We start from the raw sequence: 27,254 nt of genomic DNA on the forward strand, positions 1-27,254 counted from the left end.
CTTAGCGAATAAATGCCATGCCACATCAATCTCCACCTAACATTTTTAGCAGGCATTAAAGATAATTTTCTAGATCATTATTTTACTAGCGGTTACAAAACAGTGGTATTCTATCATTCCTTCTTCATGTATAAGCTGAAATAATTCTATAAATAAGAGCTTACCCCCCCAACTACTTGCTTACCCTAAGGCACAATTCAAACAGAAAAGGGTAGGGTAAATGCTTAGTTATTTCCATTTAGTTCCAGTTTTCAGAATAATAAGTTGGTTATCTAGTATTTTCCACCAGTGATTTCTGAGGTGTTTTTTGTGTGTGTGTCCTTGTTTGGCATCATTGTTAATTCATGAATTTAAACATATTTAATGTACTACCTTAAATCAAATAACTGGAAAAAGAAATTAACAATGGTTTTCCACTACTTTACTATCATATAAAGGAGGAGATTAGTTAATAAAGAAATAAATTAACATCAGGAATTTCTTTTCGAAAGCATTTCCAGGAGCAACCTGGAATATTCATTGGAAAGACTGATGCTGAAGCTGAAACTCCAATACTCTGGCCACCTGATGCGAAGAGCTGACTCATTGAAAAAGACCCTGATGCTGGGAAAGATTGAGGACAAGGGGAGAAGGGGGCAGCAGAGGATGAGATGGTTGGATGGCATCACTGACTCAACTGGACTTGAGTTTGAGCAAACTCGGAGATAGTGATGGACAGAGAAGCCTGGAAGCCTGGTGTGCTCCAGTTTGTGGGGCTGCAAAGAGTCAGACATGACTGAGCGACTGAACCACAAAAACAAGAAGCGACCGAAGTATCCATCTACAGATGAACGAATAAATAAGATGTGATGTATATACATACAATGGAATAATACTCAGCCATAACAAGAATAAAATTGTGCCGTTCGCAACAACATGGATGAACTTGGAGGGTATTATGCTAAGTAAAATAAATCAGAGAAAGACAAATACTGTGTGATATCACTTATATGTGGAATCTAAAAAAATGAAACAGAATAGTGAATATAAAAACAAAGACAGACTCACAGATAAAGAGCAGAAGCTAGTGGTTTTCAGTGGGAAGAAGGAAGTGGGGAGGCTGGGGATTAAGAGTTACAAACTACTATGTATAAAAGAAATAAGCTACAAGGATATACTGTATAACACAGGGAATATAGCCAATATTTTATAACTACTAATAATGAAATATAAACCTTTAAAAACTGTGAGCCACTCTGATGTACATCTGAAATTTACATAATATTGTATACAACTATCAGTTCAGTTCAGTTCAGTTCAGTCGCTCAGTCGCGTCCGACTCTTTGTTATGCCATGGACTGCAGCACCACAGGCCTCCCTGTCCATCACCAACTCCCGGAGTTTACTCAAACTCATGTCCATCGAGTCGGTGATGCCATCCAACCATCTCATCCTCTGTTGCCCCCTTCTCCCCTCGCCTTCAATCTTTCCCAGCAGCAGGGTCTTTTCCAATGAGTCAGTTCTTCACATCAGGTGGTCAAAGTATTGGAGTTTCAGCTTCAACATCAGTCCTTCCAATGAACATTCAGGATTGATTTCCTTTAGGATGGACTGGCTGGATCTCCTTGCAGTCCAAAGGACTCTCAAGAGTCTTCTCCAACACCACAGTTCAAAAGCATTAATTCTTTGGCGCTCAGCTTTCTTTATAGTCCAACTCTCACATCCACACATGACTACTGGAAAAATCATAGCCTTGACGAGACGGACCTTTGTTGGCAAAGTAATGTCTCTGCTTTTTAATATGCTATCTAGGTTGGTCATAACTTTCCTTCCAAGGAGCATCTTTTAATTTCATGGCTGCAATCACCACCTGCAATGATTTTGGAGCCCCAAAAAATAAAGTCTGACACTGTCTCCACATCTATTTCCCATGAAGTGACGGGACCAGATGCCATGATCTTAGTTTTCTGAATGTTGAGCTTTAAGCAAACTTTTTCACTCTCCTCTCTCACTTTCATCAAGAGGCTTTTTAGTTTTTCACTTTCTGCCATAAGGGTGATGTCATTTGCATATCTGAGGTTATTGATATTTCTCCTGGCAATCTTGATTCCAGCTTGTGCTTCATCCATCCCAGTGTTTCTCATGATGTACTCTGCATATAAGTTAAATAAGCAGGGTGACAATATACAGCCTTGACAGACTCCTTTTCCTATTTGGAACCAGTCTGTTGTTCCATGTCCAGTTTTAACTGTTGTTTCCTGACCTGTATACAGGTTTCTCAAGAGGCACGTCAGGTGGTCTGGTATTCCCATCTCTTTCAGAATTTTCCACAGTTTATTGTGATCCACACAGTCAAAGGCTTTGGCATAGTCAATAAAGCAGTAAAGCAGAAATAGATGTTTTTCTGGAACTCTCTTGCTTTTTCGATGATCCAGCGGATGTTGGCAATTTGATCTCTGGTTCCTCTGCCTTTTCTAAAACCAGCTTAAACATCTGGAGATTCATGGTTCATGTATTGTTGAAGCCTGACTTGGAGAATTTTGAGCATTACTTTACTAGCGTGTGAGATGAGTGCAATTGTGTGGTAGTTTGAGCGTTCTTTGGCATTGCCTTTTTAGGGATTGGAATGAAAACTGACCTTTTCCAGTCCTGTGGCCACTGCTGAGTTTTCCAAATTTGCTGGCATATTGAGTGCAACACTTTCACAGCATCATCTTTTAGTATTTGAAATAGCTCAACCGGAATTCCATCACCTCCACTAGCTTTGTTCGTAGTGATGCTTCCTAAGGCCCACTTGACTTCACATTCCAGGATGTCTGGCTCTAGGTGAGTGATCACACCATCGTGGTTATCTGGATTGTGAAGATCTTTTTTGTATAGTTCTTCTGTATATTCTTGCCACCTCTTCTTAATACTTTCTGCTTCTGTTAGGTCCATACCATTTCTGTCCTTTATTGAGCCCATCTTTGCATGAAATGTTCCCTTGGTATCTCTAATTTTCTTGAAGAGATCTCTAGTCTTTCCCATTCTATTGTTTTCCTTGATTTCTTTGCACTGATCACTGAGGAAGGCTTTCTTCTCTCTCCTTGCTATTCTTTGGAACTCTGCATTCAAGTGGGTATATCTTTCCTTTTCTCCTTTGCTTTTTGCTTCTCTTCTTTCACAGCTATTTGTAAGGCCTCCTCAGATAGCCATTTTGCTTTTTTGCATTTCTTTTTCTTGGGGATGATCTTGCTGTCTCCTGTACAATGTCACGAACCTCCGTCCACAGTTCATCCATCAGGCAATCTTTCTATCAGATCTAGTCCCTTAAATCTATTTCTCACTTCCACTGTGTAATTGTTAGGGATTTGATTTAGGTCCTACATGAATGGTCTAGTGGTTTTCCCCACTTTCTTCAATTTAAGTCTGAATTTGGCAATAAGGAGGCCATGATCTGAGCCACAGGCAGCTCCTGGTCTTGTTTTTGCTGACAGTATAGAGCTTCTCCATCTTTGGCTGCAAAGAATATAATCAATCTGATTTCGGTGTTGACTATGTGGTGAGGTCCATGTGTAGAGTCTTCTCTTGTGCTGTTGGAAGATGGTGTTTGCTATGAACAGTGCATTCTCTTGGCAGAACTCTATTAGCCTTTGCCCTGCTTCATTCTGTACTCCAAGGCCAAACTTGCCTGTTACTCCAGGTATTTCTTGACTTCCTACTTTTGCATTCCAGTCCCCTATAATGAAAAGGATATCTTTTTTGGGTATTAATTCTAGAAGGTCTTGTAGGTCTTCATAGAACTGTTCAATTTCAGCTTCTTCAGCATTACTTGTCGGGGCATAGGCTTGGGTTACCGTGATATTGAATGGTTTGACTTGGAAATGAACAGAGATCATTCTGTCGTTTTTGATGCTGCATCCAAGTACTGCATTTCAGACTCCCTTGTTGACTATGATGGCTACTCCATTTCTTCTAAGGCATTCTTCCCCACAGTAGTAAATATAATGGTCATCTGAGTTAAATTCACCCATTCCAGTACATTTTAGTTCACTGATTCCTAGAATGTCAACGTTCACTCTTGCTGTCTCTTGTTTGATCACTTCCAATTTGCCTTGATTCATGGACCTAACATTCCAGGTTCCTATGCAATATTGCTGTTTACAGCATCAGACCTTGCTTCTATTGCCAGTCACATCCACAACTGGGTGTTGTTTTTGCTTTGGCTCCATCTTTTCATTCTTTCTGGAGTTATTTCTCCACTGATCTTCAGTAGCATACTGGGCACCTACCGACCTGGGGAGTTCATCTTTCAGTGTTCTATCTTTTTGCCTTTTCATACTGTTCAAAATGTGGTCCACTGGAGAAGGGAATGGCAAACCACTTCACTATTCCTGCCTTGAGAACCCCATGAACAGTATGAACAATATACAACTACATTTCAGTTAAAAAATAAATGGATTTCCAGGGAATAGAATAGGATTAGTACATATATAATCCAATCTTCTATAGTTTATACATCTGTACTCTAAATAATAAAAATTGTAATATTTTAGACTCCTCCCTCTCCCTTATTTTCTCCATGCAATCAGACACCAAGCCCTATTGATTTTCTCTCCTACAGAGTTCTCCCAGCAACTCTCTTCCTCTATGTACTTGTACTGCTTTAGTTCAGATGATCATCTCCTCTTGCTGGGACTCTTACAGTAGCCTCCTGATAGATCTCCCTGTTTCTAGCCTCAGGCTCTTCCAAACTATCAATTGTTGCTGTTCAGTTGTTCAGTTGTGTTGACTCTTTGGGACCCCATGGACTGCAGCACACTAGGCTTCCCTGTCCTTCACTCTCTCCTGGAGTTTGCTCAAACTCAAGTCCATTGAATTGACAATTCCGTCGAACCATCCAATCCTCGATCCCTTCTCCTCCTGCCCTCAATCCTTCCCAACATCAGGGTCTTTTCCAGTGAGTCAGCTCTTCCCATCAGGTGGCCAAAGTTGGAGCTTCAGCTTCAGCATTAGTCCTTCCAATGAATATTCAGGACTGATTTCCTTTAGGAATGACTGGTTTGATCTCCTTGCAGTTCAAGGGACTCTCAAAAGTCTTCTCCAGCACCACAGTTTGAAAGCATCAATTCTTCAGTGCTTAGCCTTCTTTATGGCCCAGCACTCATATCTGTACATGATTACTGGAAAAGCCAGATGGACCTTTGACTAGACAGACCTTTGTCAGCAAAGGTAATATCTCTGCTTTTTAATATGCTGTCTAGGTTTGTCATAGCTTTTCTTCCAAGGAGTAAGCATCTTTTAATTTCATAGCTGCAGTCACTGTCTGCAGTGATTTTGAAGCCCAGGAAAATAAAATCTGTCACTGTTTCCATTTTTTCCCCATATATTTGCCATGAAGTGATGGGACCAGAACCCATGATCTTAATTTTTTGAATGTTGAGTTTTAAGCTAGCCTTTTCACTCTCCTCTTTCACCTTCATCAAGAATATCTTTAGTTACTCTTCACTTTCTGCCATTAGGGTGGTGTCATCTGCATACCTGAGGTTATTAATATTTCTCCTGGCAATCTTGATTCCAATCAGCTTGGGATTCATCCAGTCCAGCATTTTTCATGATGTACTCTGCATAGAAGTTAAATAAGCAGGGTGACAATATCCTGACAACAGCCTTGACAAAGTCCTTTCCCAACTTTGAACCATTGTTCAAATGTCTGGTTCTAACTGTTGCTTCTTGACCTGCATACAGGTTTCTCAGGAGGCAGGTTAGGTGGTCTGGTATTCCCATCTCTTTAAGAATTTTCCACAGTTTGTTGTGATCCACACAGTCAAAGTCAGACCTAGACAGTCAATGAAACAGAAATAGATGTTTTTCTGGAATTCTGTTGCTTTTTCTATGATCCAACAGATGTTGGCAATTTGATCTCTGGTTCCTTTGTCTTTTCAAATCCAGCTTGTACATCTGGAAGTTCTTGGTTCACATACTGTTGAAGCCTAGCTTGAAGGATTTTGAGCATTATTTTGCTAGCATGTGAAATGACTGCAATCATGCAGTAGTTTGAACAGTCTTTGGCATTGCCTTTCTTTGGGACTGGAATGAAAACTGACCTTTTCCAGTCCTATCAATTACATTTCCTCAAATCAATTTCTTTCTAAAATGCAAATCAGTTCCTCTCCCTCTTTAGGTTAAAGTCCTTAAATAGTGTCTTATAAGCTTTAGGATAAAGTCCAAACATCTTAGCATGATTTCAGGATGCTCTTTGATTGAAAAATGTTTCCTGCTTAGCCCACGTTTAGCCTCTGTGCCTCTATATACCTTAGCCTTCAGCCTTAATAAGCTATTTTCCATAAGCTTATGCCTTTACCAAGATCTTTCCTCTGACTTAGAATCCCAGCCCCCACCTACCTTTTTCTGCTTGGCAAATGTCTATTTCTTCTTCAAGTCACAGCTCAACTCCTCTGAAACGTCTCCTGTGTCCCTTATGTAAATGTTAGCACTTTTCCCCTGGTGCTCTCATTACGCTTGCATATGCTGCCTTTTACAGTAGTTATTCCACTAAATTGTAATTGTTGGGGTACATATCTAGCTCCCATACTGCACTGTAAACTCTGGATAGCTGGGACCATGTCTTTCCATCTTTGGTTCCCCAACTCCTAGCACTAGAACTAGCAGTTTATAGGCACTTGGTATTGCTAAATGTTTGCCTGAATTAATGATGTTCAGGGGCTTCCCTGGTGGTCCAGTAGTTAAGAATCTGCTTCCACTGCAGGGCATGCAGGTTTGATCCCTGGTTGGTGAACTAATATCCTGAATGCCACCAGGAGTAGCAAAAAAAAAAAAAAATTATGTTCAAAATAAACTTTGTTTGAAGTACTATAAGATCCCAAAATGTTGTCTGAGTTATCAGAGATTAGAATTTACAGTCATAGAATGTCAGAAATGGAAGGAATCTTAGAAATCATCTACTCCCATTTTTTCATTTGCAGATAAAAAAACTAAGAACTAAGAGAGAGATGAAGAGCTAAGAGAAGGAAAGTCATTCACTTGAAATCACACATCAATTTGGAAACAGAGTTGTGAATAAATATTCTGTTCATCAAATGTTTAATGTAAAATGGATTTCTCCTAGCCTAATAGATTATATGTAAACTATTCTAATCAGAATTAACCAAATATCAAATTAACAGGAGTCCTACTCTATATTTTTTGGATAAGTGGACTGTATTATAATTCAGTTTGAACTGGGATAAGGTTTTGCTGTTACCTTGGTCAGGGTGCTTTATTTTAACTTGCTGGGACCTCAGATTAAATTCGTGTGTGTGTGTGTGTGTGTGTGTGTGTGTGTGCGTGTGCGTGTGCGTGTGTGTGTGTGTGTGTGTGTGTGTGTGTGTGTGCGCGCGCGCTCGCGTGCTCAGTCATTCCAACTCTTTTTGTCCGCCAGGCTCCTCTGTTCATGGAATGTTCCAGACAAGAATACTGGAGCGGGTTGCCATTTCCTACTCCAGGAGTTCTTCCCAACCCAGGGATTAAACCTACATCTCTTGTGTTTCCTGCATTGGCAGGCGGGTTCTTTACAACTAGTGCCACCTGGGAGGCATTATGCTTCCAGAAAAATCACAAGGAAAAGTACTGCAAGCAACAGTAGTAGCTGTTGGACCCAGCTCTCAAGGAAAGGGGGGAGAGATTGAATCAGTTAACGTGAAAGTTGGAGATAAAGTTCTCTCCCAGAATATGGAAGCACCAAAGTAGTTCTAAATGACAAGGATTATTTCTTATTTAGAGATGGTGACATTCTTGGGAAATATGTCGACTGAAATAAGTCACTATTGAAATGGCATCATGTGAAGTTGCCCATTCCACTGAAGTTCTGAAATCTTTCATCATGTAAATAATTTTCTCTTTAATAATGAGAGATGTTTCTCTTTAATAATAAACTAGTGATATCTGAACTAAAAAAAAATTAAAAATAGACCTACCATATGATCCAGCAATCCCACTCCTGAGTATATACCCGGAGAAAAACATAGTTTGAAAGAATACATGCACCCTGATGTTCATTACCGTGCTGTTTACAATACCCGAGACATGCAAGCAACCTAAATGTCCATTGACAGGAATGGATAAAGATGTACTACATCTATACAGGGCTTCCCAGGTGGTTCAGGGGTAAACAATCCAGTTAGTAAAGAGCCATCAAATGAGTCAGAGCATATTCACTAGACTATCCCTGGGATATAATTTGACTCATCCAAAAATATGGACATTCTTTTTTGAAGACCAGAAATCCCTTCTTGATGGGAGAGTCAGAATGGCATGGACTTGATTCTTTTTATGCATGCAATCACAAAAACAAATCAACCCCCAAAACTTCTGAATTTTTAAAAATTTTTATTGGAGCATAACTGCTTTACAATGTTGTGATAGTTTCTACTGTACAGCAAAATGAATCAGCCATACATACACAAATGTCCCTCTCTTTTGGACTTCTTTCACATTCAGGTCACCACCATGCATTAAGTAGAGTTCCTTGTGTTATACAGTGTCATCAGTTATCTATTTTCTACATAGTATGGATTTGTTTTTTAAGTGACGTATTATGTTAGTGGTGATGAAAATATTCTAAAATTGATTATGCTTACCACCTTTGTGAATGTACTAAAAACCATTGAAACTGTACACTTTCAGTAGGTGAATTGTACGGTCTGTGAGCTAAAGCTCAATAAAGCTAGTGGTTGTTGTTTTTTTATTTTTCAATTGGTTTTAAAAGCTATTTTTTTTAAGACTATGAGAAAAAAAAAAAACAGTTAGCAAACAGGACAAGAAATACTGTGAATAAAAATAGGTGGGACTTCCCTGGTGGTCCAGTGGTTAAGAATCCATCTGCCAATGCAGGGGACACAGGTTCGATCCTGGGTTTGGGAAGATTCCACGTGCTGCAGATCAGCTAAGCCTATTCGCCACAACTGTTGAAGCTCACATGCCCTAGAGCCCATGCTCCACCACAAGAGAAGCCATTGCAATGATTAGCCTGCAGGCTACAACTAGAGTAGCCTCTACTCGCCACAACTAGGGAAAGTCTGAGCAGCAATGAAGACCCAGCATGGCCAAAAAATAAATAAATAAATAAAAATTTAAAATAAATAAATAAAATAGTATAATTATAAAAATAATAGTAATAATACAGCCTCACAAAGGTCAAGAGGGAGAGTCTTAATGGCAAATTGGTCACTAGTGCAAATGTTGTGGAGAGTTCAAGTAAAATTAGAAAAAAAGATAATTGGTAGAATATGGAGTTTATTAGTGGATTTATAAGTGCTCTTTTAGTAGAAAGAAAGCCACCTTTTTGGATTAACCAAAGAAATTTAAGGACTGAATTGGGAGTAAGGGATATGCAGTTTTAGAAAACAGTGAACTCTGAACAGGAGAAAATGAACAGACCCAACCTTGACGGTCAGGGAGGTAAAACCAATTAAGACTGCAGTGTTGGTTTGTCTGTGTTTGTTTTTTTATTTTTAGGTTAAGAGACCAGTGCGTGCTGAAGGTAGAGGGGATAAAATAAATAATAATTAATTAATAAATAATTTTCATTGCTTTCTGGCTCAGGAAACCTATCCTATACATTAAAGTTTGAAAGAAAAGAAAGAATGGATTTTAAGATTTTTTTTTTTTTATGTGGACCATTTTTAAAGTCATTGCATCTGTTACAATGTTGCTCCTGTTTTACGTTTTTATTTTGGCCTCAAGGCATGTGGGATTTTAGCTCCCTGACTAGGGATCAAATCCACACCCCTTGCCTTGGAAGGCGAAGTCTTAATCACTGGACCACCAAGGAAGTCTCAGGGATTTTTGAAGAACAGAAATATGTAACTATTACAGGCACTTTTCATATACGTCAGAGAGGCAAGAATTGTGCCTATAAATTTAGGGAGAAAAACACCACTGCTGTCTGTGACAGCTGTGAGCCAGCTGCTGAGGACTGGTTTTCCATTTGAGGTGGTTTCTCTGATGTGAAGATACATCATTCATCCCAATCATTTATTATTAACGAAACACATTATCTCCCTAGGATTCTCCAGCACATATCCAAAATGGAAGGGAGTACACTGCATGCTGCACCCCCCACATCTTGCTGGTGCTCCATCAATGTAAGCTGGTAAGATTTAAGGCAGAACCTCAATAAGACATGAGAATGCCTGGCTACCCCCCAGCCCCCAACTCGTGTCCCTGCAGAAAGGGTGGGCGTGGAAAAGGATGGAAGGCTGTACACTGTAAACCCTTCTCTACTCTCCCAGGAAGTGGGGACAACCTTCTCTGAGCTGCTGGAGCACCTTCCACTTTGTATCAGAAACTGTTTATGCATCTGTTACCCCTGCTACCCTATGAGCTTCTCAACAGGAGGGACTGGGCTTTTTTGAAGTCCCCAGCCCAGTAACTGGCTCCTGGCAAGTAGTCACACTTTGCTGAACAGATGGATGTATAGAGGAACACGAGCGAGAGCTGTGAGATTCCAGCTGCTGACAGGGTTGCATCCTGGTGTTCTTTTTCTGGGCCAAAGGGTTGTTTGTTTCCACCTCTCTATCCCTTTTCCAGACTGCCTCACCAGCTGAAAGCACACAATGGAACAGTGTGCCTTTCAGCAAATAGAGTGAGCAATGGAAAATGCAAAGCATCAACCCTGAATGCAAGCTGTGGCAGGCTGGATGCGATTCCAAATGAAGAAAAACTGCTTATTTTCACTGAAACGGAGTGAAGTCCTCTGGGAAGGATTGTTTGGCTCCCATTCTGAGTGCCAGTGTTGATCAAGCTGCTGCACCCAGGCTCAGCACGCCCCCTGTTGGATTTAGCTGACCTTTAGTAACAAGAGGAACAGGAGAGCATCCTGTCTGATGCAAATACTTCTTGGATACAGGCGAGCAGCGAGAGGGCTCTTTCTGAGAAATTCTCAAAGAGCCATCAAAGGAGTCAGAGCATATTCACTAGACTATCCCTGGGATATAATTTGACTCATCCAAAAATATGGACATTCTTTTTTGAAGACCAGAAATCCCTTCCTGATGGGAGAGTCAGAATGGCATGGACTTGATTCTTTTTATGCATGCAATCACAAAAACAAATCAACCCCCAAAACTTCTCTTCAGGACCCCCCAATGTAATCTGTATATGTCCACTGATAGACAACTGGTTAAATAAGTATAGTACACCCTTCCCAGGTGACTCAGTGGTAAAGAATCCACCTGCCAATGAGTTCGATCCCTGGGTCGGGACGATCCCCTGGAGAAGGAAATGGCAACCCACTCCAGTATTCTGGCCTGGAAAATCCCATGGACAGAGGAGCCTGGTGGGCTACAATCCATGGGGTCACAAGGAATTGGACACGACTTACCAACTAACCACACACATGCACATTGGAAAACAAGGCCTCTCTCGTACTGATATGAACAATCTCCAAGATATATATTAACTGACAAAAAGCAAAGTGCTGAGATATATATATATATATATATATATATATATCAGTCTTTGTAGTTGTGCAAAGGCTTCCTAGAGAAGATACCACAAGAAAATAATAATTGTTGTCCCCTGAACCAGAAATTAAGTTGGCTTCAGATAGGAACAGAAAGAAAACTTTTCACTATATTTCTTTGTGTGCTACTTGCAATTTGTATCTTATGTGTCACCTATAAAAGCTAACCAATTTTTTAAAAGTAAGAACCTTATGAAGGTCCAGTTAGTTTCCCTACTGTCACTCTTCTTTCTCTCCAGAAGTCTTGTCAATCCTCAGTGGAAGGAACTTAAACTCTTACAACACATTTTTTTTATCAAATTCTAAAATAAATAGGTAATCTGTCAGTTCTAGTATATAAATACATGTGATTTTATATACCAGTTCATTCTATTTGAATCTCAGACAAGAAAGCCACTTGTTTCTGTGGAAACAGCAATTGAAGTGTCAGGGGAAATGTTTTGTTCAATAGCTGTTGGGACTATTCCAGATGATTCCAGCCTATCCCAGACAGTGAGTTCCTCACCTTCTTTCTGGGTTGGTGGCTTCTCTGACTGGATTAATAGGGCCTGGCAATTTTTCACACTTCCTAATGATAATGCATGCCAGATAACAAGTGACCTTTTGCCAAGATCATCATCGATCCAGCTGGGGAAACCCAAGGTTGGTTTCCTAACCAGGGAAAAGGTTTGCAGCTTTTCTGGGGGAAAGGGAGCTGGTACTACTCCAGTGTTGTGCTAGGGAGTAAAACCGGGGAGAATGGGCATTCTCTCCTGGACTTCTTGATCCTGCTCAGAACTGCCTGCTCCTTGGTACCCATCATAATGGGAAATATGTTTGTAGGTTGACAGGCTGGTGGCACAAATGGGTGGCAGCATCTGCCCCTCCCTGTGCTGGTGAAAGATACAGCCTGCTAAGATGGAAAGTGCCAGAGAGGGGTCCTGACACCTGGTTTGAGCTCCAAGCTAAGGTGAACTTGCTGGCAAACCTCCTGGCAAGTCATTTGCCCTCTCCAGACCCTGTTTCCAGTCTGTCAAGTGAGGAGGTGGGGTCTGATATTTCTGCAAAGCGCCATAGTCTCTGGGCTCCAGAGAGATGGGTGAACTCCCTGTCCTGCTCTCTGAGCTCAGTGTCAGCCAGGCCTCTGGGGCAGGCGGAAACACAGGGAAAGGTGGTTTTTAGAGAGAGGTGAGCAAAAATCTCTAGTTTCTATTTTATTGCCCATCTTTATCCTCCTCTGTTAGGATAATTCTAAGAGGGACCTAGAGGAGCTTGGAGGCCCCTCACCACCACTGTGGCTCTAACGTGTAAGTTCTTTCCTCCGTTCGCAAAAGACCCCTCAAGCTTTTTCGAACAGTGCTGGGTAACTTGATGGGGTGGGTAGTCCGAGGTCCCTTAGAAAAGGCTGTGGAAGCCATAGATCCTTTCCCTCTCTAAAACGGGACACCGCCAAACACAACAGTTTGCACGTAATTTCAGGATATCCTGTCCCACCTGACGACCTGCTCTGGAACTTAAAAGGCAGAGGTGGGTTTGCGGATGAGCGAAAAGAGCGGGAGGGAAAAGCCTAGCAACACTCCAGGACCTGTTTCCCTTCCCCAGCGCACATTCCTCCGCCCCAGTCCCGCTCCCGCCGCCTCCACTGCCAGCGGAGGCCCTGGTCTCCCGTTCCAACTATTCCAACCATCCTAGGAAGGGTGGGGCGCTCGGCTCTTGGGTCCCCCTGGGCTGCCCCTCCTTCTCCAGCATCGGTCTCCCCTTCTGCCCCGGTCCCTCCCTTTCTGAGGTCGGGCCAGCCAATGGGCGACGAGACTCCGGGGTTTGGCCTGGGATTCGGGGAACTCACCGATCCCCCGCCCCACAGTTCTGGCCACCATCCCGGTGCGCACGGACGTGGCTCGAGTTTCCTCCGCGCTCTCTCTCGCTCTTCCTCTTCTCCGGGTCTCCCGCTCCCGCTTCAGCTCCACCCGGCCGGCCCCGCACGGCTCCGGGCAGCCATGGAGGACACCCAGCTCCACATCATCGAGCAGCCGCTTTCCGGGTACCCCGACGCCGGGGACCAGGGGTCCTCCACCATGGGGGCTCCGGCGGCCGAGGAGCCGTCGGGGGCCGGCTCTGAGGAGCTGATCAAATCGGACCAGGTGAACGGCGTGCTGGTACTGAGCCTTCTGGACAAAATCATCGGCGCCGTCGACCAGATCCAACTGACCCAAGCCCAGCTGGAGGAGCGGCAGGCGGAGATGGAGGGCGCCGTGCAGAGCATCCAGGGCGAGCTGAGCAAGCTGGGCAAGGCGCACGCCACCACGAGCAACACCGTGAGCAAGCTGCTGGAGAAGGTGCGCAAGGTCAGCGTCAACGTGAAGACCGTGCGCGGCAGCCTGGAGCGCCAGGCCGGCCAGATCAAGAAGCTGGAGGTCAACGAGGCCGAGCTGCTGCGGCGCCGCAACTTTAAAGTCATGATCTACCAGGTGAGCTGGCGGGCGGACCGCGCCCAGAGGCCCGGCGTCCCCCGCCCTGGGCTCAAGGTGGGAGGACCTTCCCGCGGCGCGGCTCTTGCGGCAGCCTGACCCAGCTTGGGGGATCATCCACCCTCCTTCCACGAGCGCTGCTGCGGTGGGGTAGGGTCGGGTGGGTGGGCAGGCGGGCGGCGGGCTCCTGGAGCGCTCAAGAGGGGCGCGCGGTACACACCGCGGCTCCTCACCCAGCCGCTACCTCCGGGGTCCAACGCGTAGCGGAACCGAGTTAGGGGGCTTGACTCAGGGACACTGTGCCCCGCAGATCGCTCCCGACCTGGCTTGTCAAAAGTCTTCCTACTTAGAGGAAGTTTTGGGGAGAGCCGGGGTGCCTGGCGACCACTGGGGCCCGCTGTAAGCGGACACGGGCGGCGCGGCCCGGGTTTGGGGCCTCCGGCGCTGCCCGCCCGATATAGCGGGTGATTCAGGGCTCAGGCACGCATCGCGGGGGCTGCGCCAGGCGAGGGACGCGGCTGCCAGCACGCCCCCACGGACCCCGCATCGGCCTCGGACGCCCACGCCGCCCCTCGCTGCGATCCTCTCCCGCCTCCCCGCACTTTCGGCCTTTGGGGACACCCTATCTCGCGGCGCGCCCCTACCCCTCGGCCTGTTGGAAGCAGCCGCGCGAGGGTGGTGGCCCGCGGCGTGAGGAGTCCTGAAGGGGCTGGTGGAGGGGAGGGGACAGCACCCCCCACCTTGGCCCTGCGGTCTGGGCGCGGTGAATCACCCCGCATGCCTGCGGGGGCGGCCGAGGAGCCCGAGGACAAGCAGCCGGAGGCTGGCGCGCCCCAGGCTCCGCCCAGTCAGCTTGTTGCTTCCTTTGCACCTCTCCCGGTTCTTCCCGCCTGGAAAAAAATGGGAGTTTTTGTATCCTAACCCCAAGTAAACCGGGGCATCTCAGGATCGCTGCTCTTCTCCACTCTACCGCCCAAATTCCATTTGGGGCGGGTCTGAGCCGAGGGCTCGGTGATCTTGGGTGGGGTGGGAACGTGCCCAGCCTCGTGTTTCTGCTTCCCTCGGGCCTGGTTGATGTTCCCACCCCAAGGAGGTGAGATCATGGGGGCCGAGGGGTTAGTCTATGTCCCCTCGCTCCCCTCCCCTCACTGAAGGGAATGGGAAAAAAAGAAGGCCCGATTTCCCACATCCCCCCAGGGAGAGGGCCTCTGTCTGGGAGTTGTGGTTTCACTGACAGCTCAGAGGCCCTCCTTAGCTGTGTTCTGACTGACCATCAGGGATGCAGCCAGGTCCTTGGTTTGATCAGTGTGGTGGAGCTAAGAGAAATGCAGATTGAAACAAGCAAGTTCGGGGGCAGCAGATATAAGTGAGCTGGCAGTCATCTGAGAAGAAGGTGGTGGGACAGAGGCTGCAAGGTTGCCCCCCCCTTTCTCCTCCCCCCAGGAACTCCTCCCAAGAGATACTTGATCTTTAAACAGTTTACTTCCCCCCGCCCAATATAGCACTAACTGATAGAAAACATTTGCCCAGAATTGTTTCTACTTAATTTAACTGCCAGGAAGCAGAATGGGGTGAGGTAGGGGGGTGAAATTTTTTAAGAGAATCATTGCCTAGCGCTGGGGTGCATCAAAAGCAGGAGAAGAGGGCAGGGCTCTGAGACAGCGGGCCCCCTCTATCTTCTCTCCAGAGCCTGGTGTGGGAGAGGGGAGCCACGAAGGGCTTGGATGGGTGACCCTTCTCATTCAAAATGTCCCAGACCACAGGACCTGGGAAAGTTCTCAGCCTGGAGGTAAACCTCCTTATGTCAAAGATGGAGATTCTGAGAGACTTCTGTGCAGAGGCCAGTGGCATGTCTGTTACTGCCTCTAGGCAGTTGGCACAGATTGTGTCTGTGTATTGTGTATCCAGGGTGGGGAGGGGGTCTAATCACAGGGTGGCTTTGATTGCATCAAGGCCAGTGGGAGACAGAGGGTTGGGGTAGAAGGAATGACTCAAGTGGACACCCTGAGCACCCAAACCACAGGGGAAATAACTAAGACCTAAAGTGGTCCCAACCCACAGTGAAGCTCTGGGGAAAAAAAATTCCAGCAACAGGGGTGGGGCCCAAGGCAGCGGAACTTCCCTGAGTTGCAGAGCAGATGTTCCAGGTGGGGGTGAGGGGGTGGGGTACTCAGCTGTTGGAGGAAAGCAGAGGCTGCTCCTCCCTGAGGCCTGCAGGCCTGGAAAGAGAATGAGGTAAAAATAGCCTTGTGCCTTGGCAGACCTAATAGGGAAGCTTGGGGGCAGCAACGTTTATGATAAAATTGGGCTGAGGAGGTAGGATGTTTGGGTGGCCAGGCAGAGAGATCTGGGAAAAGGCCGACCTGGGATGATGTGAGTTTTCCAGTTGGGGAGGAGATGTGGTGTTCCCCACTGCAGAGGCAGGACAGGAGGTGATGATGTGGCAAAAGGGGGATGTGGAGGGAGCGTGAAGGGGTGGGAAGGCCCAGCTGTGGGATCAGGCCATTTGGTTTCCCACACCTTTTTCCTGGGGGATAACAGAGGGAATCCCTTGTGTGGTCCCACCCAAATTCAGGGAACTGCTAGGCATAATGATTTCACAGGTTAAGTTTGGATTTGACATCCCTCCCCTTCACACACACACACACACACATGAATTCAGCCCCTCCCATCACAGGATATCAAAGCCCTCACCTTGAACTCACTTCTGAGTCATTATTGTCCTTCTTTGGCATTTCCCTCCTTGTCTACCAAACAAAAACAGCAGTTTGGCGTCCCATCCTATCAGGCAACACCCCACTAGGCAACAGCCAGTGAGGGAGAGAAGTGAATCCTACTAGTAGCTGAGGGGTCAGTGGACCAAGAACTGCTAGGAAGACCAGGCCAACTACAGCCCCATGCAAATAGCAGCGGCTGTGTTCAGTAAGGAGGGCTTCCCAGATGGCTCAGCAGTAAACAAGCCTCCTGCCAAGCAGGAGGCTCCAGTTCGATCCCTGGGTCAGGAAAGAAATGTCAACCCACTCCAGTATTCTTGCTTGGAAAATCTCATGGACGGGGGAGCCTGGCAGGCTATAGTCCATGGGGTCACAAAGACTCAGACATGACTGAGTGACTTCACTAGCTAGCTAGTACTCTTGCCTGGAAATTTTCATGGACAGAGGAGCCTGGTGGGCAATAAACCATAGGATCGCAAACAGCTGGACACAGCTCAGTGACCAAACAGCAGCAGCAACAGTTCTCATTAAGGAGCCAATTCTCCCAAGCCAATTCTCCTAATCCTAATATCCAATCCTAATTTGGATGTTATTAGAGTTCTTTTAGAATCCAGAAAGGGAGGCTAAAATGGAAATAAACATGTTCTAAAGGAGTTTTGATGAAGCAGTTAGTGACCTACATTTGGACCCATCACACTTGCTCCAAGGGCTTGAGGGCAGGATCAGGACGCGTTTAAGGGCTTAGGTGGCGCATGGGCATTAAAGGGGTGGACACCAGGGCTGGCGTGAGGGCCTCCTGGCTTTTCCTCTGCAAATCCTAACCCAGACTATAGCTCCTCCCTGGACTCAAAGCAAATCGGGGCTACCTGGTTCCAGAACCCCACACTTTTGTCCAAAAAAATCATCCCAATCTGGGGCTCTGGTCTCTCTCACCCCCTAGTGGCTTAGTGGAGAGTGTTTACCATATGCTTCCTCCAAAAAGCTAAGTTTGGGTTGTTTTTCATGGTCACTGGATACAAGTGTTAGTTGCTCAGTTGTGTCTGACTCTTTGCAACCCCATGGTCTGTAGCCCGCCAGGCTCCTCTGTCCACTGAATTCTCCAGGCAAGAATACTGGAGTTGGTTGCCATTTCCTTCTCCAGGGGATCATCCCGACCCAGGGATCGAACCTGAGTCTCCCGCATTGTGGGCAGATTCTTTACTGTGTGAACCATCAGAGAATCCAAAAATCTACCACTGGATCCAAAACAGGGAGCATATTCTTATAGGTATTCCTAAGACCAAAGGAAATCATACTCCTCCCTCTGATTTTTTTAAAGTGTAGTCTGACTATTATAAAGGTCAAAATCAGAAAAGGAAGAGATGGGCAATTGATAGGGAGAGGGACTATTATTGCTAGGCAAACGATCACAAAGATGAGTGGTGGTTTGTTCCATTATTTTGAACTACCATTGTGAATAGTTCATCCTTCTGTCACTATAGACTTTTTGAGCTGGAAGATGCTTTGGAGATAGTCAGCTTCAGCTGTTTCATTTTGTAGTGGAGGAAGCTGAGGTCCCAAGAGGGGAAGTCACTTGCCTATTGCCACTCAAGCACTTGGGGGTCAAAGCTGAGGCAAGGGCCCAGGTATACCGCCTTCTTCTGCTATACTCTCTGCCTCTTGCTTCCTCCTTCTTTCCCTGGGCTATGCAGCAGAAATCGGGGTCGGGCAAGGCTAGCCCTAAGCAAGGATAGTTCTGGCTTCTTCATTCTCTGAGGGAGATAGCTGCACAGTTCTGGCACTGGGACAGATTTGTGTGTGTGTGTGTGTGTGTGAGGTCACATGTGTTTGTGAGGATGTGTATGTGTGAAGGTGTGCGTGTGAGGGTGTGTGTGAAGGTGTGTGTGTGAGAGTGTGTGTGAAGGAATGTGTGTGTGTGTGTGTGAGGGTGTGTGTGTGCAGTGTTAGCTGAGAGGCTAAGGTGGGTGGCTATTAGCTGCTCAGCCTCGTGGTGCTGAAGCAGAAGCAATGTGTGGTCACCAGGCCCAATGGCCGTGGAGGGGAGGGGTGCAGGGTGGACGGAGTGGAGCTCTCTGGCCAGCAGGGACCACATTGGCTCCTTTATCCTCAGCCTCCCTGCCACTCTCCTCTTCTCCCTGTATCCTACAGGGAAGGTGGGCACTTGCTGTGTTGGGTTTTGTGGCTCCATACCTTAACACTGTTGTCGCTGGAGTCTGGCAGTGCCCACAAATGTCCCTCTCCCCTGACTTCTCATGACTCCAGGGCAAGAGTGGCAGCTCAGCCCCTCAGGAGGGAGAGTTGGGAGCTGCTGCTGGGTGCCTCAGGACCTAGGCTCATGGGTCATTAAAACGGCTTGTTTTTTTTTTTTGGCCTTGCCACACGGCATGCGGGATCTTAATTCCCTAACTAGGGATCGAACCTGTGCCCCCTTCAGTGGAAGCGAGAAGCCCTAACCACTGGACCACTAGGGAATGCTCAAAATTAGCCTGGTTTTTTATCCTGATTTCTCTGTGCATCTGGGTGTCTGATAGCCCATGAGTGGGTAGGGGGGATGGGTAGAGGGGAGGCGGGAGGTGGGGGTTAGGCCAAAGGGAAATAGCCAGGACGTCCCTCTTCCCATGCCTCGCCCTCTCCTTATCCGGGGTGGCACTGGTGCCCACCCTGCCCGGGGGAATAACTGGAATCAGCTGCCTCTGACTCAAGACAGTGAAGTTGTTTGCCTTCTCTTTTCCTCCTTGGAGACTCCTCAGATGGAGTCTAACAAGAGGCCTCTTAGAAAACTCCTTCCCCGCCCCCAGCAGCCTCTTTCCTCCACCACTCCAACCCCTCATAGCATCATTCCATGACCACAGCTGGGTCGGGGTAGAAGGCAGGAGACCAAGGATGGGACTGGGGAAGATTCTAGAGGGAGGATGGGACGGGGTTCTGATTAAATTGTGCTTATTAATTCATGGGCCTGGGTTTGTCCCCCCTGTTTCCACTCCAAGGCCCTCTTGATGAAGCCTTGAAAGTGTGGTGTCTTTCCACCCTAATATTTGTGTGCTCCCCTCCCCTCTACTCACCAGTCCCAGTTCTGCATGCCAACCAAGGTCTCTTCCTCCCACACCCGTCCGCACCCACCCCAAGCCCCACTTAAACCCCTTTTCCTCATCTTAGCCCAAGAAGAAGCTGAATGCACCCTCAGACCGGGCCACACCCAAGATCGTGCCTTTTGATCTTCTGCCTGAGACTGAGCCTTTTGACCTGAAGCCTGAGACAGTGCCTGACCTCCCACCCTTTGACCAGAAGCCTAGGACCCTGCCCTATTACCCAGAGCCCACTGGGCCTCTGCCCACCCCTGAGGAGCCGACAGCCGGTGGGGGCGCTTAGGGTCTCCTGGCTGACATGGGGCCGTGGGCATGGCATGTCATGAATCCAGTCCACCACCAGCTCACTGCTTAGCAGTGGCCAGTCTGGAACGGCCAGTCTCTTCTAAGCCACTGTCTCTTGTGAGTGGGTGATGGGTACTGTGCAAACACTCGCATTATGGAATGTTCAGGCAGTCGGGTGGGAGGTCATGGGAAAGGGCGCTCCTCTACTTCTTGGCTTCCATCTTAATAGTAGATGCTCCAGACACCATACCTGAGTTGCATCCACTGCTGCCTGCATGAGAGTGCCTGCAACTTCCATGCTTCTGTTTTTTTCTTAATTTATTTAATTGGAGGACAATTACTTTACAATATTGTGATGTTTTTGCCATACCTCAACACGAATCGGCCATAGGTATACATGTGTCCCCTCCATCGTGAACCCTGCCCAGGCTTCTGATTGACCTTCCCTCCCCCTTCCACCTCCTCCTCAGGGACAGGCCAGTTTGGCTCGAGGGCCAGTTTTACAGAGGGCCCTCATGAGGCCCAGGCCAGGGGTCTGTTCTGTGCCTTCTCCATGCCCCTCCCTGCCACTGGGAAAAACATTTACACTTATTTTTTCCAGTTGTTTTTTTTTTTCCCAGAAAATGTTTTGCAAAGAGATCCCTTATGTTTGCCAGATCCTGCGTTGGCCAGGGCACCCAAAAGCTGCCAACTCAGAGAGGCCAGGAGGGGGTACACTTCTGCTGGATCTGGCCTACCTATGGCACAGTGTTTCTCCATTTTTTTTTCACGATCATTTTCCTAAGGAGTCCTTTTAGACATTTTTCTTCCTAATTGTCCTCTTCCCCATGAATTTTAACACTATAGATATACTATATATACCCGGACTCCCCCAACACCCCACCCAAGAACCAATTTCCACCCACTTTGGGGCAACATCCTCCCACATGCTAGAGTGTCATGCTAGAGCAGAAAAGAAGGTCCCTTCTGCCTTCAGTGTTTCTCACCCCCCTTGTCCTGACAACCTAAAGTAGAGGTTCTGAGTTGTTAAGACTTCCCTATCTCTCACCTCTCCCCTAGTCTGCACCCTCCTCTGACACACTCTCTGAGCAGATCCCGGGTCTCCGAATGACCTCTTCAGTATCTTCTCTGGTCATTCCAGGCAGCGGTTGGGAACAGAACTGGCTAGCTCTAAGTCAAGAAAGGCCCTACCCAGAGCCGTATCATACATGTCCCTTCTCCCTGACAAATGTGAAGTGCCTGGCCAAGGACCAGGCACGCAGTAGGTGCTCAATTAAATCATATAAAAATCTTCCTAAGGCAGAGGAGCTTAAGTTTATATAGTGAGTTTGGGGAGAGGAGAGGAAGGGGCTGGGAGCTGTCTTATGGCTCCTCTAAATTCATCCCAGACTGGTGCTTTCCTGGGTTGGGGAGTTGTGTGTGCTTGGTGGGGGGTGGGGGATGGGGAGACAATGGAAGCTGTGCATGCTTTTGTTCAGACCTGGTCATTAAAGCTAACTCTGGAAACCAAGCCTGTTGGGACTGGTGGTTTTGTTTAATAAAAACATAGAAACAGAACAAGCAGAGCTCTCCCTTCTTGCCACCCTGAGGCCCCTCCTATGACTTAGGAGCTCTGCCAGGGAAGTAGGGGTGGGACAGGGGTGCCCGGTCTCTGTGCCCAGGATTGGGGGATGTGCTTTGGGATTCTGTTGCTGGTTGTTGTAGCAACAGGCCAACTGGGTGGGCCCAAGACAGCACTCCAAAGCTGTGAGTCATAGGGGAAACCTGGCCTGGAAACAGGGAGAAAAGACAAAATCCAATAATGGAGGGAAAAAGCTAAAGTCATAGTGGTATACCCTCTCCAGGGCCAATTCACTGGATATTATCTTGGACTTAGGTCAAATGGTTTCTTCCCCTATCCCCTGACCTTCCACCAAGAAAGCAGTTCCTCTGGTGTAAGCCATAGCTCTAGAGGAAGCCTCACAATGAAGGGATATATATATATACACACACACACACACACACCATTCTAGTCTGGCAGAGATGACTCCAAATCCTCCCCTCACTGGGATTGCTCCCTGATGTTGTATTTGAGACCTCTCATCAGGCACTAGGAAGATGGGATTGGCTACAAGAAGTCTGGAACTCTCTCTCCAGCCTTGTTCACAGTTCAAGCTTTATCTAAGAAGCCAGAGGCCAGGAAAAGCAGCCAGCTCAGGCTTTAGGGGTTGGACAGAGCAGAGGGGAGAATCAGGGATGCCGGGGTGGGGCACACAGACAATGTGGATCTGTTTTCCAGCAGCAGGGACTGTTTCCTGGCTCTTCCCCACCCATCATGCTTAATCCTTCCCTCAATTCATCCACATTGCCTGAGCTTTAGTGAAAGGAGGCGTTCTCCTCCTAACTTTGGTGGTGTGGGTGGATTTTTAGACTAGGAGGCTATGAAGGAGAAATCAGAGCTGACATTTTTTGATGCTAGGGCTGCCAGTAAATTCTGGGTGGAGATGAATTAAGAAGTAACAGGGAGTTTAGATGATAGACAGTCCTAAAATGTTGTGCAAGAGAGGACTCTGGTAGCAGGTGGGAAGAAGTGATTGCAAAAGGAGACCCAAAGTGTACAACTGGGAATCAGAGGGACTGCTAAGACTGGCTGGGATCCTCCCACATTCAGAGTGAGGAAAATACCCCTTCAATGCCTCTTCGAGTGATAAGAAGCAGAGGGATGGACAGAATGTTGCAGAATGCCCACGACAGTACCCAGCCAGCTGTGGCAGGTGAAGACTACAAGTCCCAGCATGCCCTGAGCCCAGGTCACCTTGCCTGCTGGGAGGTGTAGTTGAGTAACAAGAGCCTGAGATGGCTTGGTGCCCAGCAGAGCTGGTGCCCAGTTTGGGAGAAGAGGTGAAGCCAGCATTCCCTCTTTGTCCCTGCTAATGATATTGACAGGGAGGGAAGGAAGTTGGGAGGAGGTGTTCCTAGTTTTCAATGTAAACCAGGAAACTCTGTGGGGATGTAGATGGGAGGGAAGAGGAAAGAGGTTGGGGGCTGGGGAAGGAATTTCTATAGCAGGTGGTGCAGAGATACCAAGCAGCCAACACTTATGTGTACGTGTTTGTGTGTGTTTATAGGAGGGGTCAGCTTATGTTGCCTCATTTTTCTCAGATGGGGTTTTCTTACAATTCTGCAAAATGATCTTCAGAAAACCTATTCCCTATCATTCCTTTCTACAATGCCCCTAAAGAAGAGAGTCGGGGTCAAAGAGACTTTTGGGTATTGTCTTTGGAGCCAAAAACAAAGCCATTCTGGGTTATGTCCTCTTTTCCTTTCTGGGCTCAATCTCCCCCACCTTCTGGTGAGAGGTGATCCTGAGATTCTGAAATGTAGGTCCAGAGTTAGGATCTTGGAAAATCTTCCCAGAATGGGAAACAGTGCTGGTGCTGGGTCTTCCCAGGAGAAAAACTGGCTCTGAGATCTAGGGTCTCGCCATCCTACTCCTGGCTCTTGAGCTCCTGTTTGGGGTGGGGAGCGGGGGGTGGTGGTGAAGCAAGAATAGAAAAACAATCCCTCCTTTCCATTCCAAGGCAGGGACATCAGAACCAGAAGAAACCTCCAGGTTGGGAAGAAAACATGTTCTCGGCTCCCAGCCAGCTTCTTCCTCTTTCCTCAATTTCTACATAAGGGTAGAGAATGACCATTGGTGGAGCCAAACAATATGGGGAGAGGGGGGAGGTCATTAACTCCCCTTCCCTAATACTGGTTCTTCTGAAACGATACGAAGTCTGGGAAACGCGCTCCCTTGAAAGTAAACCTGCCTTCAAGTTACCCTACTTCGGGGTCGCCTGAGATCGGCTGTGAGCTCACCCCTCAACCTAAACAAACTGCCCAAAGCCTTTGCTTTTGGGCCTGGCTCGGGCAGTGTGGGGCTCTGTACACCAGAGGGCGCTCTGCCCATTTCCAAAGTTCGATTGTCATCTCTGGGACGCAAAGGGTAAGAAGTGGTTTAACATGGGTGGTTGCAAGGCTCGAGGAGCAGGTTGGAGAGCCGCAGAGATACTTGACCGAAGTGCGAAAACAGAGGCCAGACTCTGATCCGAAGCTCGGTTCCCTCTTCGCTCTGTATGTGTGCTTAGTCGCTCAGTCGTGTCCGACTCTTTGCGACCCCAGGGACTGTAGCCCGCCAGGCTCCTCGGTTCATGGCGAGTCTCCCGGCTAAAATATTGGAGTGGGTTGCCTTGCCCTCCTCCAGGTCTACTTACTATTCATTCAACACATATTTGAGTGCTCACGAAGTGTTCAGCTCGGTGCCAGGCGCTGGGGATACCAGCGCAGAAGTCCAGGCCGATTTCACAGGTACCACGCACTCGCCAGTATCACAGGTGCCACTGCCCGGCCCCGGGTTCGCCCAGCGTCCCCCAAGTCCCCGCCCAACTCTCCCGCTCTGCCTCCGCCCTCATCTGTTCCCTCTGATCTCCCTTTAGGATGAAGTGAAACTGCCGGCCAAAGTGAGCATAGGCAAGTCGCTGAAAGAGTCGGAGACGCTGCCGGAGAAGGAGGGCGACGAGCTGGCCGAGGGCGAGCGGCCGGAGGAGGACGCTGCGGCGCTCGAGCTGTCGTCGGACGAGGCGGTGGAGGTGGAGGAGGTCATCGAGGAGTCGCGCGCCGAGCGCATCAAGCGCAGCGGCCTGCGGCGCGTGGACGACTTCAAGAAGGCCTTCTCCAAGGAGAAGATGGAGAAGACCAAAGTGCGCACGCGCGAAAACCTGGAGCGGACCCGCCTCAAGACAAAGGAGAACCTGGAGAAGACGCGGCACACCCTGGAGAAGCGCATGAACAAGCTGGGCACGCGCCTGGTCCCCGCGGAGCGCCGCGAGAAGCTCAAGACGTCGCGAGACAAGCTGCGTAAGTCCTTCACGCCAGACCACGTGGTCTACGCGCGCTCTAAGACCGCGGTCTACAAGGTGCCGCCCTTCACGTTCCACGTCAAGAAGATCCGCGAGGGCCAGGTGGAGGTGCTGAAGGCCACGGAGATGGTGGAGGTGGGCGCCGAGGAGGAGGAGGGCGGCGCGGAGCGCGGCGAGGCGGCAGACCTGCTGCGCGGGAGCAGTCCCGACGTGCACACGCTGCTGGAGATCACGGAGGAGTCGGACGCCGTGCTGGTGGACAAGAGCGACAGCGACTGAGCCGGGCGCGGGGCTGTGCCCCGAAGGCCGCGCCGCCCCGCGTTTCCCCGCCCCCGCCCCAATTCCTTTACCTCTATGAACTTTCTCTTTCGCATTCTCTCTCTCGCTCTCTGTGCCCAAACGGGCTGAGATGTTTCTAAATTGAGAACACCTCCCCACAACGAGCACCCCCTCCAAGTCTTACAGCTATTAAGACGAGGGGGAGGCAGCCTGCACCATGGACAGCCCCAGTGTAGGCGTAGGCTGGGTGGAAATGCAGAGGGCGGTGATTCGTGTCCTGGGGATCCAAGTCGGGAATCCTAGAGGAAATTGCTGTCATTTCCGTGATTAGGCGAAGGCTTGGGGCAGGCTGCCTTCTCCCCTCCCCCCACCCCTACACACACACTCTTACCCGGCTGCTGTCATTCCTGTTCACTGAGGTCTTCTTTCTCATTCTGATCTCTGGCGGCTTCAAAGCCAAAATTACCATGAAAGGGAAGAGTGCATCCTGAAGAGGCCCCTTTCCCACACGGAAGACCCCGTACTGGCAGGATTTAAAAGCAGCTTTGGGGAGTATCTAGGGCAGTGTCGGAGAGAGGGCAGAGTAAGCCATGACCCTACATGAGGGTCTAGCATAGGCTGTATCTGCAAAAGTTCCCAGTAAGGAAGGCTGGATTCAGGCAGAGCGCTGGAGGAGGGAGGGAGGGCACTTAATGTTTATGCATCTGCACACAGGAGCACATTGCTATGGCTCTGAAGGAAAACAGAAAATAGTAGAAGGTGGAAATGGGCGAAAAGAGAATGCTCATTAGTAGCAGGAGAAACACAGGACAAGGATCCCATTTTGTTGGGGTTCTCAGAGGAAAGCAGAACAATTTTTCAGGACTAGTAGGGAGGGCAGTGTGAGAAATCCCTCATCCAAGAAGAGAGAGGTAAGCCTTACCCCTTACCTCTACTGGTATGGTGCCCCCAGGGGCAGCACCAGGCTCCAGAGAGCTGGTATTATAGTTAGGAGGGAGGCTGATGGGAAAGAGACCAGGGGCTAAAGGCCAGGCCACCAAGTTGAGAGCAGGAGGGGAGGAGAGGAGGGTAAGGAATTCCTGTGTGTAGGGCTGCCCAGCCTTGGCTCACTCCTGGCAGTTTCTTCTCAAGATCCTTCCCTAGAGCTAGTATCATAAAGCTGTAGAACATGCCAAGACCTCCTTAGCCTTGTGGGTTCCTCTCCTGAATCTTTGGGGTGAGAGGGGTGCTGCTTCCAGTTCAAAGGCCTGACTTCTGATCAGGTTCTCCTCAGGACACTTCAGTCTCCCTGTTCTTCCCCCATAAAGGGGACTTGTCAGAAGCAAGGACACCCCCCCTCACCCCCAAATCACAGCCCAAAGAGGAGAGCTGAAGGCTCCCTCCTCCCCTCACCTCCTCTGCCTTATCTTCCCTGCTCTGCATTTTAGAAAATTATAGCTAATTGTTTTAAGGGATGGCGGGAGGGAGTCTGGGGACACACCTTTTATACCACACAAAGCTTTGCTTCCCCCCCGCCCCCCCACTCCCTCACCCTTGGTTCCCTTCTCTCTTCCAAATGGTTAGAGACACATCAGCTGAGGGAAGATGGGGATTGCGGGACGAGGTTCCTTGGTGCTGATGGGCTGAAGGGGCCTGAGTTGTGGGCAGATACAGTTTTCTGTGGGCTCTGGGGAGCCTCTTGTGTTGCTGTGTCCTGGCGAGCAGCCCGACCAATAAACCTGCTTTTCTAAAAGGATCTGTGTTGGATTGTATTCTTCGAAGGCAGTTACACAGGATGAGTTCCAGAGAACAGGAGGGAACCAGGGAATGAAAGAGAGACGCTGCTAGTTTAAACGTGCAGCATTTGCCTGGATGGGAAGTGATACTGGGGCGTTATTATTATCCCACTTGGAGACGGGAAGACATGCACACAGAGTAACTTGTCTAACCTTCCATAGGTGGTAAGTGGTGGAGCTGGAATTCTAAGTCAGGCACCCTGGCTCCAGTTTCACCATATCGGTAATCCTGTAGTGTCTAGACCGCTTCTCCACCTTCAGAGCCTTAGCCCTCCAGACCCACTCAGTTACTCTACTCAGCCTGAG

The 27,254-nt window shown here is 48.1% G+C and overlaps 1 protein-coding gene across 2 annotated transcripts; it reads left to right on the forward strand.

Annotated features, from left to right (window-relative positions):
• Positions 1 to 13,361: 13,361 nt before the first annotated feature.
• CAVIN1 (caveolae associated protein 1) lies at positions 13,362 to 26,905 on the forward strand. Of its 2 annotated transcripts, none has more exons than XM_081577548.1 (2): positions 13,362 to 13,929; positions 24,472 to 26,905. In XM_081577548.1, the coding sequence occupies exons 1-2, from the start codon at positions 13,459 to 13,461 to the stop codon at positions 25,171 to 25,173; spliced, it is 1,173 nt and encodes a 390-aa protein (XP_081433674.1). In that variant the 5' UTR covers positions 13,362 to 13,458; the 3' UTR covers positions 25,174 to 26,905. The 2 variants fall into 2 exon arrangements, with proteins under 2 accessions (XP_081433674.1, XP_081433675.1); XM_081577549.1 differs by lacking the exon at positions 24,472 to 26,905 and adding an exon at positions 19,800 to 21,524.
• The last annotated feature ends 349 nt before the right edge of the window (positions 26,906 to 27,254 follow it).

Source organism: Giraffa tippelskirchi, chromosome 3, assembly GCF_054371585.1.
Source record: "Giraffa tippelskirchi isolate mGirTip1 chromosome 3, T2T-mGirTip1v1.2.pri, whole genome shotgun sequence".
Taxonomy (NCBI): Eukaryota; Metazoa; Chordata; class Mammalia; order Artiodactyla; family Giraffidae; genus Giraffa; species Giraffa tippelskirchi.

Bases quoted from the DNA above. Each gene is read 5' to 3' on its own strand.
- CAVIN1 (XM_081577548.1), top strand. From the start codon at position 13,459: ATGGAGGACACCCAGCTCCACATCATCGAGCAGCCGCTTTCCGGGTAC. The intron at 13,930-24,471 runs GTGAGCTGGCGG...ATCTCCCTTTAG, and splicing joins TTAAAGTCATGATCTACCAG to GATGAAGTGAAACTGCCGGC.